The 15,613-nt window shown below is 35.6% G+C and overlaps 1 protein-coding gene across 1 annotated transcript in view; it reads right to left on the reverse strand.

Moving 5' to 3' along the window:
* Window positions 1–1,466: 1,466 nt before the first annotated feature.
* A2m (alpha-2-macroglobulin) overlaps window positions 1,467–15,613 on the reverse strand; it is a 41,360-nt gene continuing 27,213 nt past the window's right edge. Inside the window, exons 20-36 of the mRNA XM_015506566.2 lie at window positions 14,795–14,921; window positions 14,347–14,468; window positions 13,834–13,885; window positions 11,345–11,428; window positions 10,891–11,067; window positions 10,485–10,572; window positions 9,574–9,730; window positions 9,215–9,289; window positions 8,375–8,555; window positions 6,286–6,509; window positions 5,299–5,517; window positions 5,013–5,140; window positions 4,069–4,159; window positions 3,372–3,440; window positions 2,344–2,446; window positions 1,941–1,982; window positions 1,467–1,601 (exon numbers count right to left, since the gene is read on the reverse strand). Coding sequence (XP_015362052.1) covers window positions 1,585–1,601; window positions 1,941–1,982; window positions 2,344–2,446; window positions 3,372–3,440; window positions 4,069–4,159; window positions 5,013–5,140; window positions 5,299–5,517; window positions 6,286–6,509; window positions 8,375–8,555; window positions 9,215–9,289; window positions 9,574–9,730; window positions 10,485–10,572; window positions 10,891–11,067; window positions 11,345–11,428; window positions 13,834–13,885; window positions 14,347–14,468; window positions 14,795–14,921 — 1,956 coding nt within the window. The 3' untranslated portion in view covers window positions 1,467–1,584. The remainder of the gene's footprint in view (window positions 1,602–1,940; window positions 1,983–2,343; window positions 2,447–3,371; window positions 3,441–4,068; window positions 4,160–5,012; window positions 5,141–5,298; window positions 5,518–6,285; window positions 6,510–8,374; window positions 8,556–9,214; window positions 9,290–9,573; window positions 9,731–10,484; window positions 10,573–10,890; window positions 11,068–11,344; window positions 11,429–13,833; window positions 13,886–14,346; window positions 14,469–14,794; window positions 14,922–15,613) is intronic.

Here is a 15,613-nt window from a genome sequence, read left to right on the forward strand (position 1 = left end):
TATCCAACATAGAGGTTTGACACAATGTGACTGAATTCACTTTACTAGGGTTTAGTAAAATATTCACTTTACTAGGGTCTACTTGGGCTATGGTTTCTAGCTTCTAGCTGCCTGTAGTTATCTTTTAATCTCTTTGGTTGTTGGTAGAACTTAGTTTCTTGCTGTTTAAGAACTGAGGTCACTGCTTTCTTGACATATATTTCCTTTTATCCTTAAGTCAACAACATGTCCAGTCTTTTTTGTGCATCAAATCTCTCTGACTTTCCAATTAGTGAATCTCTCTATCTTCTAATGGCTCATGTGATTGCACTGGATTCTCTTGGATAATACACAACATTTTCCCTGTTTAAGATCCAACTGCAAATTTTTTTTTTGCCCTGTAGTGTAATATATTCATTGTAAGGAATGAGGGTATAGGGCTTACTGCCTACCACAACCATGTAAAGAAACCATATAAAGGAATCACCAGTGGACTGAGATAAATTCTACTTTTTAATTTTGGCTCAGTCTGGAAACAGAACTAAATATTGCTTGAACTTCAGAGTTCTTTGAAGTTCTTAGGGAATATTACCTACACCTTCTGCCAAACTCAATATTTTCAGTTTAGTGCCAAATGAAAGCTTGGATTCTAGGACTGCCCCTAGAAAGTATCATGCTCTGAATCTCCCTTCTTACCTTCTTTTTCACTCTTTCTTTAAAATTACTGGAAGCTTCTGCTTCTACTTTCATATAATAGATGATTTTAGTATTGACTGCAAAGGAAATAAGATATCTTAAATAAACATGAGATTTTGGATTTTGGGAGCTCTGATTTTTGTATCTAAACATCTTTGTAGCTGAACACTTTGTATCTGTGCTTTAATCCTGATTCAAATTTCCAGAAGAAGGCCTAATATAACACTCCTATTTGACTTTGTACCATAACATATATATTCTCTTTTCTGAGAAAACTTGCTTATACATTTATAACTTCAACATTTTTAGTCTGTTGTCCATTATTGAATCTGATACCCAAAGCTGGTCACCCTTAGCAGTTGGCAGATTCTGGTCTAACTTAGGACACGTAACCCCCATGCAGGTCAGGATCTGATTTTTTATGCTGCTTTCCAATATAACCTACCCAATTTTGTATTTTACTTACTTCCCTTTATTGTAAAAAGTCTCCTTTAGTCAAGTCTGTCTTTTTATTTTCTCATAAAAATACACTCATTGTTTTTTCCTTCAGGCATTTCTTTTTTTTTCCCTTCAGGCATTTCTATAACCAAACACACAATGAATTCTCCTCATATATAATCCAACACTTTTTTCTTTCTCCTATGTGAAGCTTACTCAGACCAACATTGCTAAGTTTTATCATATTCTGAACTCACTCAGCCATTGATTGCTGTTAATTTTTGTCTCAGGTTTCTATTTGGAATCCTGTAAATGGGAGAAATGATTATTGAATGAGTGAGGAAGTAATGATAGAAACTGATAAGAAAAATGTTTATTTATCAAATCTTTGAAGATGCAAGAAGAGTTTCTTTACTGTGAAGTCCTATGAACAGAGACTATATAGCAAAGTACTTTTTGTTCACGTAGTTCTCAGGCATTTCCATGATCTGTGATAGTAGAAAGAAAAGTAAATTAAGATAAACTCGGATTTCCATGAAGAGAAAACATTCCTTTCCTTAAATTTGAGCATCATAGTGCCTAAGGAAACCCAATTAGTAGGAAATGAAATCTCTTATATATAATTATCCTATAAGCAGCCTTCTAAGCCATCTGAGATTTGACAGAGTTCTTGGTTCTTCTCAAATGCATGTTTTTCTGCAACAATACACAGTGTGAGCCATATAATACCTATGAAGAATATTTAGCCAGAATTTTATGAAGGAAGAGATTTGGGAGACAAACTAGAGAAATTCTGACTTCATTTTGAAGGAATATGAATCATTTACCTTTGCTGCAAGGAGCACTGTACTCAGCAATTGCAAACTCATCTGAAAAAACAAACATTATATGAAGTCAGTGAAAGAATCTTTGCTGTTGGAAGAACTTCATTGTATCAGAAATGTCAATGTCGGGCTGGGGATGTGGCTCAAGCGGTAGCGCGCTCGCCTGGCATGCATGCGGCCTGGGTTCGATCCTCAGCACCACATAGAAATGTCAATGTCATTCACTTGATGCACTACTTACTACCTTATATTTTGTATGTATCAAAGACAAAAAGGGGAGAATCAAATTTGGAGACAAAATGAAGTGATAAAGAGAATTTAATGTAATAAATCACCCCTATACATTTTTAAACCTATGTTTCTGATGAGGAATTTTAATTTCTATGTGAAAGTTGCCCACACTTACCTGTCTCATAGTAATCATAGACTTTCACTATGGCTGGTTTCAGATCTCTTACTGGAATATCTTGCAGAACTGTGAAGGACAAGTTCAGTGTCTGATTTGACACCTATAAAGCAAAAGAGAGTTAAATGGACTTTCCAGGAAGTTTTCTTTTCTCCTTGGATGAATAAGCATTCATCTGCTTTTTTTGGGGGAAAAACCCCTTTATCAACTAACTGCATACTACAAGATCCTTAATTGTACAAAAGTCCTTAGACTAGAAGGGAAATTTGCCAAAACATTTCTTAAATACTGAACACAATTTATATAACTTCCATCAGTGCCATAATGTGGCTCTGTGCATGGGGGAAATACTATATGCTTTTTGTTGGTTAACTGGCTAAGTCTTTTTTTTTTTAACTATTCAAAGATTTGGTATAGTTTTGCTTTTCCATTTTTTGGAAGTACTTGTGTAGACTTGAAGAGGTATGTAAATAACATACCACTGCTGGTTTGTTTTAAGTTTGTTTTTAATAATGATTTTGCAAAGTGTGATTCCTATCAATATAGGCATGCATAAACTATGTTGCCATACCTATCTATAAAATCACATTGGTTCATTGGTGAACTGATTATCATTATCTTTATTATTATTGGTTTTTATTATTTTATGATCCAAGTCTAGCTGAGATTGACAGTGTTTTTCCCTTTATATTGTTGATGGGGATGCTGATATAATAATTGACTAATTGCAATTGGTTACTTCCTTACATTATCCAGTATCTTCAAAATAACTTGTGGACATAATGAAAACATTTTGTAGAAAATCCCTTGCTTATAGGGTTCAAGAAATATTTATATCCAAATATTAGAATAAGCTACTTCTACTCATAATCCCAGGTTTAAATAAAAGAGAAGAAAAACATTCATTTGAGTTCTCAGATTTCTAGTTTAGAAGGGATGTCTACAAAACGCATGAACTTACTTCCAGGACAACATCTTTAGAAGGATTTTTATTATATTTTTTTCAGCTACACTGGCAGGGCTCTCACCTTATCCAGGTAAATCAAGACATGATTGTTGCTGACTTCAGTCCGGTTCACATGGTTCAGTCTTTCAAGCTGAAGAAAATTAAAATAACACAATGTTAATAAAATAAATGAAACCCCTAGAGGATCCAGAGGGGGGAAAATTCTTATTCCGAATTCCTTCAAATGCTTTTTGTAAGTAAAAACATGTAGGAAAAATAAAAATTAAAGGTAATTTGGCTGAAGAGTTTAATAGTAGTATGGCACATGACCCATGGTAAAATTGATTTATCTGAAAGGAACTAAATAGCCTAAACTTGGGAATTACTCCTATTTCATATTGTTTATTTGTGATGGAAATTTTTTGTTTTGTTTGACTTAGAGCAATCTCTTCTCTTAACTGCTGTAATATTTATGATAGTTCATGTAAGTCATTTTCATGTTTTTTCTTGGGTTCATGTTCATGTGCATTAAGATTCTAAGCTCTGTGCAAGCAGGAACCTATGATATTTTTTACCTTAGCCATCATGACTTCTGACAGAATACTCAGCACTTGGTGGGAACTCATACAAACATGCCAAATTGTAATTGTGAGTCTGGAGATAATATAAATCATTGATAGAGGTTGATTTAATATTGTTTCAATAACAGTATTTTCTTGGTGTAGGGATACATAAAACATTAAATAGAACAGAGTATCCTGGGCTTATAATAAACCTACCATTTTCACTGTTGGTTTCAGGGGGATGAAGCCAGAAACCATCTTTACATCAGCAATGACCATGTTGGAGGCAGGACGACTCCCAGTGTATCTGAGAACCCAGCAAAGGAAGGGATTAGGGTTTTCTATGTTATTAAATATTCCCGTTTTTCTGTGTCATATTAAGTACTCTACAAGGTACACATTAAATCCTCCCAAGTATGCCATCCCAATGGTTAGAAAAGTGGTAGTGCATAAGAATTTTTAATAGGACCTGTTATAGCTATAGAGACCAGCCCTACTCCAGAACTGATTGAATCAGAATTTCAAATGTGTGGATTCTGAGGATCTGTGTTTTAAGAAAGCACCACAAGTGATTCTTTGACTGGGGGCCTCTAATCTATGCCAGTTGTTTATTACATACACTTATCTTAATCTTTTCCCAGCCAAATTATAATATTCTTACAGACAGATACTTTTTTTTGAGGTTGGTAGCTATTTAAATGTATATAAATATTTTTCCCTCCCAAATTGATTGTATTCTATGTAACTTGAGATTTATTTATTGCTCGTTGGAATTGCAACCAAAGATTCACTCTTTTCTCCTATTCAAGCTTTGCAAGAATTCTCTCTTTGCCATAACTATATCAAGTACAACAGGATTTCAGGATTTCATTAGATTGAAGGAATTCAGGTCATAGGTAATGTGATATTCTTTTTTTTTTATTGAGGAGAAACATTAACTTTTAAGTAACATTAGACAATAATAGGTCCTAGAGGCAGGGGATGGACAATTTAAACTTCATCACCAAGAAATTCTATTGCATCAACATAAAAGAATATATTACCTTTTAAATAAATGCAGTGTGAGCACTTACTGTCACAATGTTTAGCTTGAAGAGGAGTCCAGGTAAGAAGACTGGTTGTTACTCCTAGAATTAGGTGATATAGTCAAAAAATCTTACCTGATATTCATTGAGATCTGGAAGGTGGTGTGGCTTTTGGGTCCATCACAAGTTTGGGGAAGAGTCAGTACCTCTAAAGCAAATGGGAAGTCTTCCTTGTCTGGGAGAATATTGTATTTCAAGGATGTCTGTGGAATATTAAAGACAGAATCTCTTTTTTCCTCTTATCAGAATTCCCATCATCTTCCTCAGTTCTGATTTGCCTCCATGGTTTGCTGAGCTAGGGTTTTTGGGTGATAACAGATACTGTGTAAACCCTTGTCCTCCTTTACCCTGAGAGTCTCACCTGGAGGTAGACACATCCTTCTCCCGTCACTCTTGCACTGTATTCCCCAGGCACTGTTGGTAAGGAGACCCGCTGTAGTAACAGGCGGTTGTTGTTGTCCACTTGGAATTTTGAGGAAAATGTCCCTGAAGACTGGATGGTGACTTGTGCAGCTTTCCCAGTCCTAGTAAAAGTAGCTGCTCCATATTTGGACAAAGCATGGAGAGTCACCACTGTGTCCTGAAAGAGGAGTGGGAGAACCCACTTAGATATTGCCATGGTTTGGAAATGGTTTGTCCTTTTGGGTTCACGTGTTGAATGTCTGGTCCTCAGAGTGGTGAAATTGAGAGGTGGTGGAATCTTTTAAGAGGTGAGGCCTAGTGGGAGGTCCTTAAGTCATTGAGGGCACTGCCCTTGGAAGGATGAAGGTAGTTCTTATAGGACTCCTTGGTAGTTCTTGTAAGGTGGGTATTATTAAAAAAAAAAAAGCCTAGCCCCATCCAGATATATGGCTTCCTTGTTTTGAGATGTTATCTCATCTTCATGTTTAGATACATGGTTATATAGTTAGACTTAGGAAGTTGGATGGGTAAAAACAATTCCTTATGCTTCTAAGAATGAATGTGTACAAAGAGGCAGATGGGGGCATGAAATGTGTCAGAGGACCTGAAAATGGAGATTCTCAAGGCAAGATTATTGTATTTAGAGTTCCCGTGAACAGTTTTGAAGGGATTCCTAAAACTGGAGAAGAGTTGGTAGGAGACTTCCCCCTTGTTCTGCTGATGCCACACCACTACTTTAGGGAGGCAGAGTTTTGAAAACAGGAGACTGTGATAACACAGGGACAGGGTGCCAGAATTCTATGCATTTTCTTCTTAGTCATCTTTGACTTATATAATTATGCCTATATACTGACAATCTTTCAAGGTATTTTCATTTTCATTTTTTTCTCCTGTGTTTGTCTTTTTCTACTTGAAGGTTAATTGAAGATTCTGGCAAATAACCAACCTGGGTGGAGGAGAAACCACCATGGGAATTCTGTTGCTTTGTGATCCACTTTACAATGGGCACTGCAGAAGTCAGGTCCTTTGAGGTCGGGGCCGGCTGGACTGTGAGGAGAGTGAGGAGCACATAGGCCGTCATCTCTACCTCAGCAGAGGGAGCCTGGGGTTGATACAAAAGTCCCTGTGGTGCCTTGGGTTTCTGAGGCCGTGTCCAGTGGATAGTATTATCTGGGTGGGAGAAATAGATACTCATAAGTGACTAAATATTCATATTTATTTTAAGATGAAAGTATCCAAATTGGAGCTGAAGAGAGGGTTTCTTTCTGATTGTAATATTTCAAACCTCATAGAGACACGTTCCCCTCAATGAAAATATGAACTTGGTGTGTTTCAACCAAGTTAAGGCAGCTAATGTTGCCAGAGTCAGAACCTTTTGCCATCTGTACTTTGAAATAGTTACTACAGTTGGGATGGCAGAGCAAGTTCTCTCACTGGTCGTGGCTATTTCCTATTTCTGATGTTGTTTAAACCATATCTAGAATATGTCAAGATTTTTGTCAGGCCTGTCCTTAGAGGTTTCTTGTGAGTATCACAGATCACATGAAATAATACAGTTCACACTCATTAGATATAAAAAGAAAAAAAAATTAATCCTTAAAATACTAAAAATTGAACTACTACATGAAATACCACATGGGTGTGAAACATTGGGAGCAGTGGGAGCTGATGTTCACTACTATGGGATGTTGACTGCTCCTTTTTGGAGCCATTTGGCAATATTCAGAAATGGAGAAAGTGTGTTTAGCTTATGATCAAAGTATAATTTTGGGAAACACATGTACAATGAGATAAACACCTGAATATTCACTGTAGTGTTGTTTGTAATAGCAAAAGGTAACAAAGGATTCATGAGGAGAAACTCAACATATAAATTATAACCTAATTATATATTATAATATATTGTACAGCAGTGAAAAGTAATGAACTAAAGTTACAGGGACATGTGTGGAGATTGACATTAGTATAATGTTGAACTTAAAAAATAAAAGATGAACAAACATAAAATTAGCTACTTAAATGTAATTTACTGCATATCTAAAGGTGTGAAATGTGAAAATTATAATATTACTTAGAAATATGTAGCAGAAATATAAAGAAATCCATGAAAATTGTAATGAAAAATTCAGGATAATGACAACGTCTGATAGTAGAAGTGGTAACATAGGGACTTTTTTTTTCTGCATTGGTAATACTTTATTTCTTACACTGGGAGGGAGTTATATGGGTGTTTCTAAATATTCTTTATGCTTTTCTTGGTATATCTGAAACATTTACCAAATATTAAAGTACACTGCTAAAAGACAAAGGTATAATACATTTTACTGGCCATTTTAATATCTGCATTTTATTTTCTATTTCTTTAATACCTCATATAGACCACAGTATATGTAGAAGAATTTTGTGAATATGAATAGATTGGTCAACATTATTGATATTGTGAAATCAGATTAAAATATCAGAATTTGTTCATGGGGCAAGTCCATGAATCTTTCCTTATGTTTAAGATGATATGATGGCATTGTGTAAGGGTTGGGTATAAGGAACTGATATCTTTGTAATAATAGCTAGTACTTTTATAGAATTCTCTTGGCCATATATTCTACTAGTGTTTTCCACGTATTCATTTATTTACTACAACAATCTTATGAGATAAATTATATTATTAGCCTCATTCTACTGATGAAGGAACTGAAACAGACAAGTAGCTGACTTGCCCATGATCACATACATAAGATACTTTGAAGCTAGTCTCCAGAGGCCAAACTTCTCACTACTAAATCTATCATCTCTTATATTTTGATGTCTGATTTTATTAAGGTATCCTGAATCTTATAAAAATATGATGTGGAATATATATAAATATGATGTGGAATACATATATGTGTATATATATATATATTTATATTTATATAAAGTGTAGATAAAAGAAGAGGGGGATAAGGATCATAAGAGGTAGGAGTAGGGAAGTTTTGTAATGTAGTTCTTGATACAGAGAATGTGGGATGAGAGAAAGATATAATGTGTTCTCTCACCTTCTTTTACAGCTTCCTCATCAAGTGAGTTCAGTACTTCTTTCCTCTTGTCCTGGTTATCTGCCAGGGCAAATGCATAGGCCAAAAGTGCCTTGGTGTAGACATGGGTGCCATGGGCTCCTTCCTTTGCTGACTTCCAGGCTGAATCCAGGCAAAACAAGGCATTGCGGACAACAGGATGCTGTGATAGGAGAACAAAAAGTAAAACTAAACTATGTGAAGAGGGGTGCTAGCATTCCCAGGTTATCACACAGTTTGTGACACAGGAGACAAAGAAGTTTTTTGAATACATTTGTTCATCTGTTCCTCATTCTAATGGATATTGAAAGAATAGATTTTGCTCTGCCATTCTCATATACACACATATACACATATACATTTTTTGTGGTACTGAGGATTGAACTCAGGGGTGTTTGACCACTGAACTACAGCCCCAAGACTTAAAAATTGTTTTGTTTTGAGACAGGGTCTTGCTGATTTGCCTAGCCTGTCCTGAAACTTATGATCCTCCTGCCTCCACTCCTAAGTAGCTGGGATTACAGGCATGTGTGACTGTGCCAGGGTGCTATTCTTACCTATGCAAGCCCAGAAACATAGACCATATCTTTAGGATTCTCCGGAGAAAAATCCTAAAGGGGGATATAGCCCAGAGGCATGACTGGGAAAGTACAAGTCTGTCTTAATAGATTGGCCAAATTCTCTGTTGGTCTGGAAGTCATTGACACTGCTTAGATGAAAGGCTGACAGTTGGGTTTCGGTAGGTTAGTGTTTCAGAGAGCAGGTAAGGGGTTTTGTTGCATGCAGAACTACTCTTTACCAGGGAAATGAGGTGGTACCTACAGTGACTGGGAGTGGAATCTCCAGAAGGGCTATGGTGATATAGGCAGAGAGGGTGACTTCATCTTCTACTCCTCCCTGTGAATATGGAAAAGGAAAAGACTTGAATATTTAACTTTTCAGAATCTCATTGAACAGCTTGTTCTATTGAGCTGTGTCATGGAATTTATTTTTATTCATATCCATCCCCAATGACCTAAAGTATCACAAAAATTCTAAGTTCCATTCCCTCTTTCTTGGTGTTATCCAGGTTTTATTTTCCTTGGATGACTTCTGTCAGGAATTTCTACATTGTCACTTCTTTTCTTCACCCTTACAGATATCCTAATGGACACATCAAAACTAGCCCTGGAATGATTCACCTTTATGGCATTGTTGAGCAGTGACCCAGAGCTCCTGAAGCAGCCATTGTCCTTCTGCTTCTGGGAGAGCCAGGTGAGGGCTTGGGTAATGTGTGTTTCATCAATGAAGATATATTTTCGAGCCTGGGCAAAAGTCTTCAGTACAAAGGCTGTGAGCCTGTGGGGGAGCAAGTGATGATGATATTATATTGTCAGAAGGATTTTATAACCACATACCAACAATAGGCTTCCTATGACACTTCTCTACATAGAAGAGTAACATAACAGGAATTTTTGTGTACTTTGAATTCCTCTCTCCTTTAGTCTCCTAGTATCTGTAGGTCTCATATTTCCTATAGGTCTGGTATTTGCCACAGGAAGTCTAAGCATTTCTAACTTACTTATTTTTCTTAGTTACTTCAGGAGGAAGGGTTTTAGATCTCTCTTTTCTTCAGAGATTTTCTTCTATACCTGAAAGAATCTTCTATAATCAGCTTTTTTATGTAATAACTTTTAACTGGTTTTTGCCTAAGGGATTTAAAGGATAATGTCTCATATCACAGTCTCCTTAATTCTTTTCTCCTTTTAGTGATATTTTTCTCAGTCAAGATAAGCATGATCTAAGAAAACAATAAAAATTGAGTTAACGTGGTTTATCTGGAAGTAATATGTTCACTGACAATGTCATTTAAAAACTCATGGTTATGGGAGCCAATTTAGAAACAAACACTATGTATATTATCAACAGGGTAAATTTGGGGAACAAGTCTAACACATTGTATTTAAACATCAGATTTTTGGCTTGTTACTTTGCTAATTTTTCTGTATTTATCTAGCTAGTATATGTCTAGGGTTTCTGTGAATACAAATGTGGTAATATATGAAAAAATTTGGCACAGAAATGAGAGCTCATAAAATTGCTCTTCACTTACCAGGTGTTGCCCTGGTTCCTGCCATATTTCTCCCCAAAGGTGCTATAAGAGCCATCTTGGTGCTTGTAGTTTAACTGTCTTTGGTAACCTGGAATGGAAGGTTAGTGAAACAATATGACAGATAAATGTGTATTCACAGGCTAGAGACATTATTAAAATGCTTTGGCCTCTCTTGTGCCTTTTGCTGAATATTTCTGTCATACTTTAGAAGGTTTTGAGTGCTAAAAATTTTATTGGAGATTGGATAGTTTTTGTGAAATTAACCATCAGAGTATTCATACCATAGTAGCAATCATGGTAGGATAAACTGATGTATAATACATAGTATTGATAAGTAATTCAAGTGTACTGGGAAATAAATTGAAATAATATTGTCAGCTTTCTACTCACTCATTCAGTAACTCACCAGTGTTGAGATAGCCAATGGCTCTGGATTTGATCTCTGGAGTCAGCTGCTGTGTTTCATTTAGATAATCCAGAACATAGATGTTAGGAGCAAAGAGAACCATATTCTGTTCTCCACAACCATAAGGCATCTGGAGGAGATTCTGTGTGTTTTGCATTGCAGAGCCCAATATATCTCCTATGAAATGGGAGAGAGGGAAGTCATAAAGTTTAGAGATTATAGTCTATCTGAAGTATTAAAAGGAAAACAGTAATTAGCTGTGCTTGAAAATAATTAGGATTTTTAGGAAGGTGTATTTCATAGATAGAAATATGATTGGAAGCAATAAACAAACCCAAAGAGGGAAAGAAGAAAAACATTAAAATTATATCTATTAATTTAAATAAATATTTATGGAAAAGAAATATAGTAGAAGCTGTTAATATCCAAGTTCACTTAGGGACTGGAAACTCACCCAATACTGAGACAGAGGCTCGGGCAGATTCCTCTACTACATTTGGTGGCAACTTCAGGGATAATTGTTCAGATACCTCAGCGCCTAAGGGAAGAAACAAATCAGTCATAGGGAAACTATTTCTGCAATATGTTTCTGAAGATGCAATATATATATTTTATGATCCCTCAGTTAAAACTATGACTTACTCCTAAATTATTCCTGAAAATTTGGTCTTCTTTTTTGCAGAACTGTTTTCTTTAACATCTTATACATGGCTATTGGGATTCTAAGATATTCTGAATTTCATCCCTGAACACATTTTTTTCCCCTGTATGTAGAGTTTCATTTCAAAACAGATTGATAAGACCCTTGTAATGTTGTGGTTCAGTTGCGTTCATCCTATGGCTATGATAAGATCATCTATTTTTTTTTGGCTGCCTTCACCCTCCTTAATCAATAATGCATTGTATAAGGAAAAAAATCCCCCAACAAAACCTGTATATATACATAAGCAAAGGAAAATTCCCCCAAAGCACTCAAATTCTACAATAATCTTATATTCTTTCTTCAATTTTCACCTTAATGAATATAGTATTTTTATGAAGACCTAAAAATGGGTATGAGGAGATGAAGATGAATAGCATTTGACTTCTTGAAAATAAAATAATTACTAAAGATGGACATATGTTTCTGTCTAAATGTTGGTGGATTATGTGAAGATGAAAATGAGAGAAGTGTAGTATTTGCTTTCATATTGCATCCCTTATCATAAAGTTAATATTGAAACTTTTGTGAGACAACAAACATCATTAGCAAACTGAAAAGAAAAATAACCAAGAGAAGGACAACATTTTGACTCATTTAAAATTAAATAATTGCTAGTGATGAACATACATCTAATGCTGTTTTTAATCTTGGTGAAGTACAAGAAGAAGAAAATTAGAGAAGTGTGGTATATATCTTCTCTTATTCATAATATTTAAGGTGTATATAAGAAATAAGATATCATAAGAAAAATTTTAAAAATAGCCACATAAATGAAAATATATGCAATATAGTCAACTGATAAAAAAATCCAGTGTCATGCAAGTAAGGCTAAAAAATTAAAATATTCAAAACACAAATGGTCAAGTGTTATAAAGGCAATTTATAAACATGCAAAAATAAGCTTATGTTCACTTGTGATTAGGGAAATATAATTTAAAACCACAACAAAATATTTTTAATACAACTTTTTTGCAAAAAGGTGGTAATTAATGATTAAGTATACATTATGGAAATGTATACTGTTGGAAGTATAAATGTAAACTAAAGAAGGGATTTCTTTAGTTCCATTAAAACTAAGACTATAGCATATGTCCGCCTTTTCCACAGAAAGTTGAACGAGCAGATATCTGGAAACAAGAACATCTTTTTGAAACCTCTGATACTTGGAAATAAGTCTGAGAAAACTGTGTGGTCCACAGAGTTGAATTAAAACCAAATTAGAAGGATAAGAAGAATTATCTCACTTTAACCACATCAACTCTCTCCTCCAGGTAGATACAATACTAGAGGAGAAGTTTTCCCTGGGTCCATGGGGTTTCTACAGGAGGAAAAGAATCAGAGGCAGTTATCCAGCTCCCTTAGCATTCCAAGATGCTTTCCAGGGAGCCCACTCTGGCTTCACCTCCCTGGGAATCCAGGGTATAATATTACAGCTGGACCACATGAGTCAGGCAGAAATTAAAAAAAAAAAAAAGAACTCATGGTGAAAAGCATATGGATCTTGGTGCCATGTATGTGTTTCTGTTCCAAAAGCTTTTTATGCGACAGCACTACCCATGCCAGACAGAGGTATTACAAGAAAAGAAAATTGTAAGTCAGTATCTTTTATGAACATAGATGTAACAATCCTCAAAAATCTACTAGCAAATTGAATTCAACAACTCATTAACAGTATCATTTGCCATGATCAAGTGTGATTTATCTCTAAGTATATTTTAACAAAAACAAATCAATAAATGTTACATATCACTTTAATAAAAGGGAGAACAAACACATGATCATTTCATTGGATGAAGTAAAAGCTTTGACAAAATTCAACATCCTTTCATGAAAAAACTCTCATCAGATTAAGTACAGCAGGAATATACTTCAGCAAAATAAAGGCAATGTGCCATAATCAGCAAGGCCAAACTTGTGGTTGCAGCAAAGGGCTATGGAGGATTAGAAAATAAAAGACTCACACATGCAGAGTTTGAAATAAAGCTGGGATCAGGTGGAGTGCTGCCCCCTGATGGAGAGGCAGATCTAAAAAGTTATGCCAGCAATCTTTATATATATCTCAGTATCAGGTTAAAGACTATGCAAGCATTAATCTTTGTACTTAGGAAAGTTACAGAATTAGAAACGTTATCAGGTCTTACCTCACAGTGAAAGGGACAAAATATACAAAAATTCTTTGGACTTCAAACATTATACAAGCTGTATTTAGTGCTATTTTAATCAAAATAGTTGACTCTTACCTGAGGGACAAAGGAGTGAGTTGAATGTTACTTCCTTCTCTAGTCCTTCAGGCTTTAGGGAAAAGAAAAAGAAGTTAGAGATAATCATAAACTGACTCTCAGGGCATATGTACTGATAAACAACAGAATTTTGAATACTAAAGAGAAGGATTTGAACTGCATTATATTATCAAGTTAAATATAAGCATTATGAAGGAGACACGTTGATAGATGACAGCATGAGGGAAAAATACCGAAAACATGTTATGAGAGAGAGACAGACAGATTAGACAGACAGACAGACACACACACACACACATACATGAGACAGAGACTGAGATGGGGATGATAGGTAGATAGGAATAGAGAAGAAAAATTTTAAGAAACCATCATATATTATTATTATAATTATTAATTATATCCAAATATGTGTAGTATGAATGTTATTATGGACTATATATTATCCATCTCTTCTTCCCTAACCTGATTCAGTGCTGTTTTTGTATGACTTATCAAATTGACAGGTTCACTTACTTCAACCAACAGTAGCTTGATGATTGTGTCTTTCTTTCCATATTTAGGGACCATAGCCACTTCACTCCCACAGAGCTCCTGAGACTCCAGTGCTTCTGCACTCACAGTGAAATTCACATTTCCTAAAAAAGCAAAACCAAAAAAGCAGTAGAGATAAGTACCATCTTTCCTTTCCTCTGTGCTTCTGATTTCAAGATTTATAAATGTTTAATGCTCTGTAGGCTTATATTTCATAAAAACATAAGAGCAGAAATAAAGCAACATAACCTAGAGGCCTCTGATACTGAGAATATAAGGTGGAGATGGAGGTGAGGAAGTGAGGGTATCCTTCTAGGAATCCTAGAATCACAGACCTCCTACCTTCTGGATGTCTTGGCTTGAGGGAAGTAACCCTGAGACACACAATCCTTGAGTAGAGAATTAGAGACTCCAGAAGTCTGTTCCTCACCTAATGACTTTGGAGTTACTTCCCAGGACACAGTGTGCCGCCCATCACCACAGATGCAATGAGACCCTTGTTCCTTTTCCACTGGGACAGCTAGGAATGTGGGGGAGGTTTCCAGCTGTATGCGGACCTGAAACCACACAACAGACAAAAAGTTTATAAGTAGGAGACCAGAAGGATAATGGTATTGAAATAAAGGATACTGAGGGAATGGTTAGATGTTGGGGTACTTAGGCTTAAAGATTTTATCAGTGAGCACTGAGTAACTTTAGAACCTGAGTCAACTTAATCTTAGTAATGTTGGTTGATCTTAGTATTCTAGGGGAGCCTCTTCTTCCAGATGGTGGGACCAAAGGTGAGGCAAGGTAATGCTGGCTCCTTGCCTGTGTGAGCTCTGCTTCTGTGACCTGGAAGTTTGGTCATTTTTCTAAGCTCTCCCAGCAGAGTTTACAAGTCTATAAATAGTTACGGTTTCAGCACAGGTAATGTGCTCACAAACAACTTTTAAAATGAGGTTGAGCATAATCAATAAAGTTAACTATGAAGGAATGTAGAAGGTGAATCTTAGAAAATCTGACATGAGCAGGAAGAACAATGATATTTGTTGTCTATGTCAGAAATCTCCATCCCCCCCAAGTATTGGAAATAGAATTCAGAACTTTGTACATGGTAGCAAGTACTTGACCACTGAGCTACACTTCAGCTCACCTCAAAATCATTGCCCAAACTATCTAACTTTAAAGGGTTATAATAAGGGTTAGAAACTTGTTTTTGCAATTCAGTACTTAGAGATAATAGCAATTATTTTATATATATATATAT

This window comes from Marmota marmota, unplaced genomic scaffold (genome assembly GCF_001458135.2).
Source record: "Marmota marmota marmota unplaced genomic scaffold, marMar, whole genome shotgun sequence".
In the NCBI taxonomy this organism is placed as follows: Eukaryota; Metazoa; Chordata; class Mammalia; order Rodentia; family Sciuridae; genus Marmota; species Marmota marmota.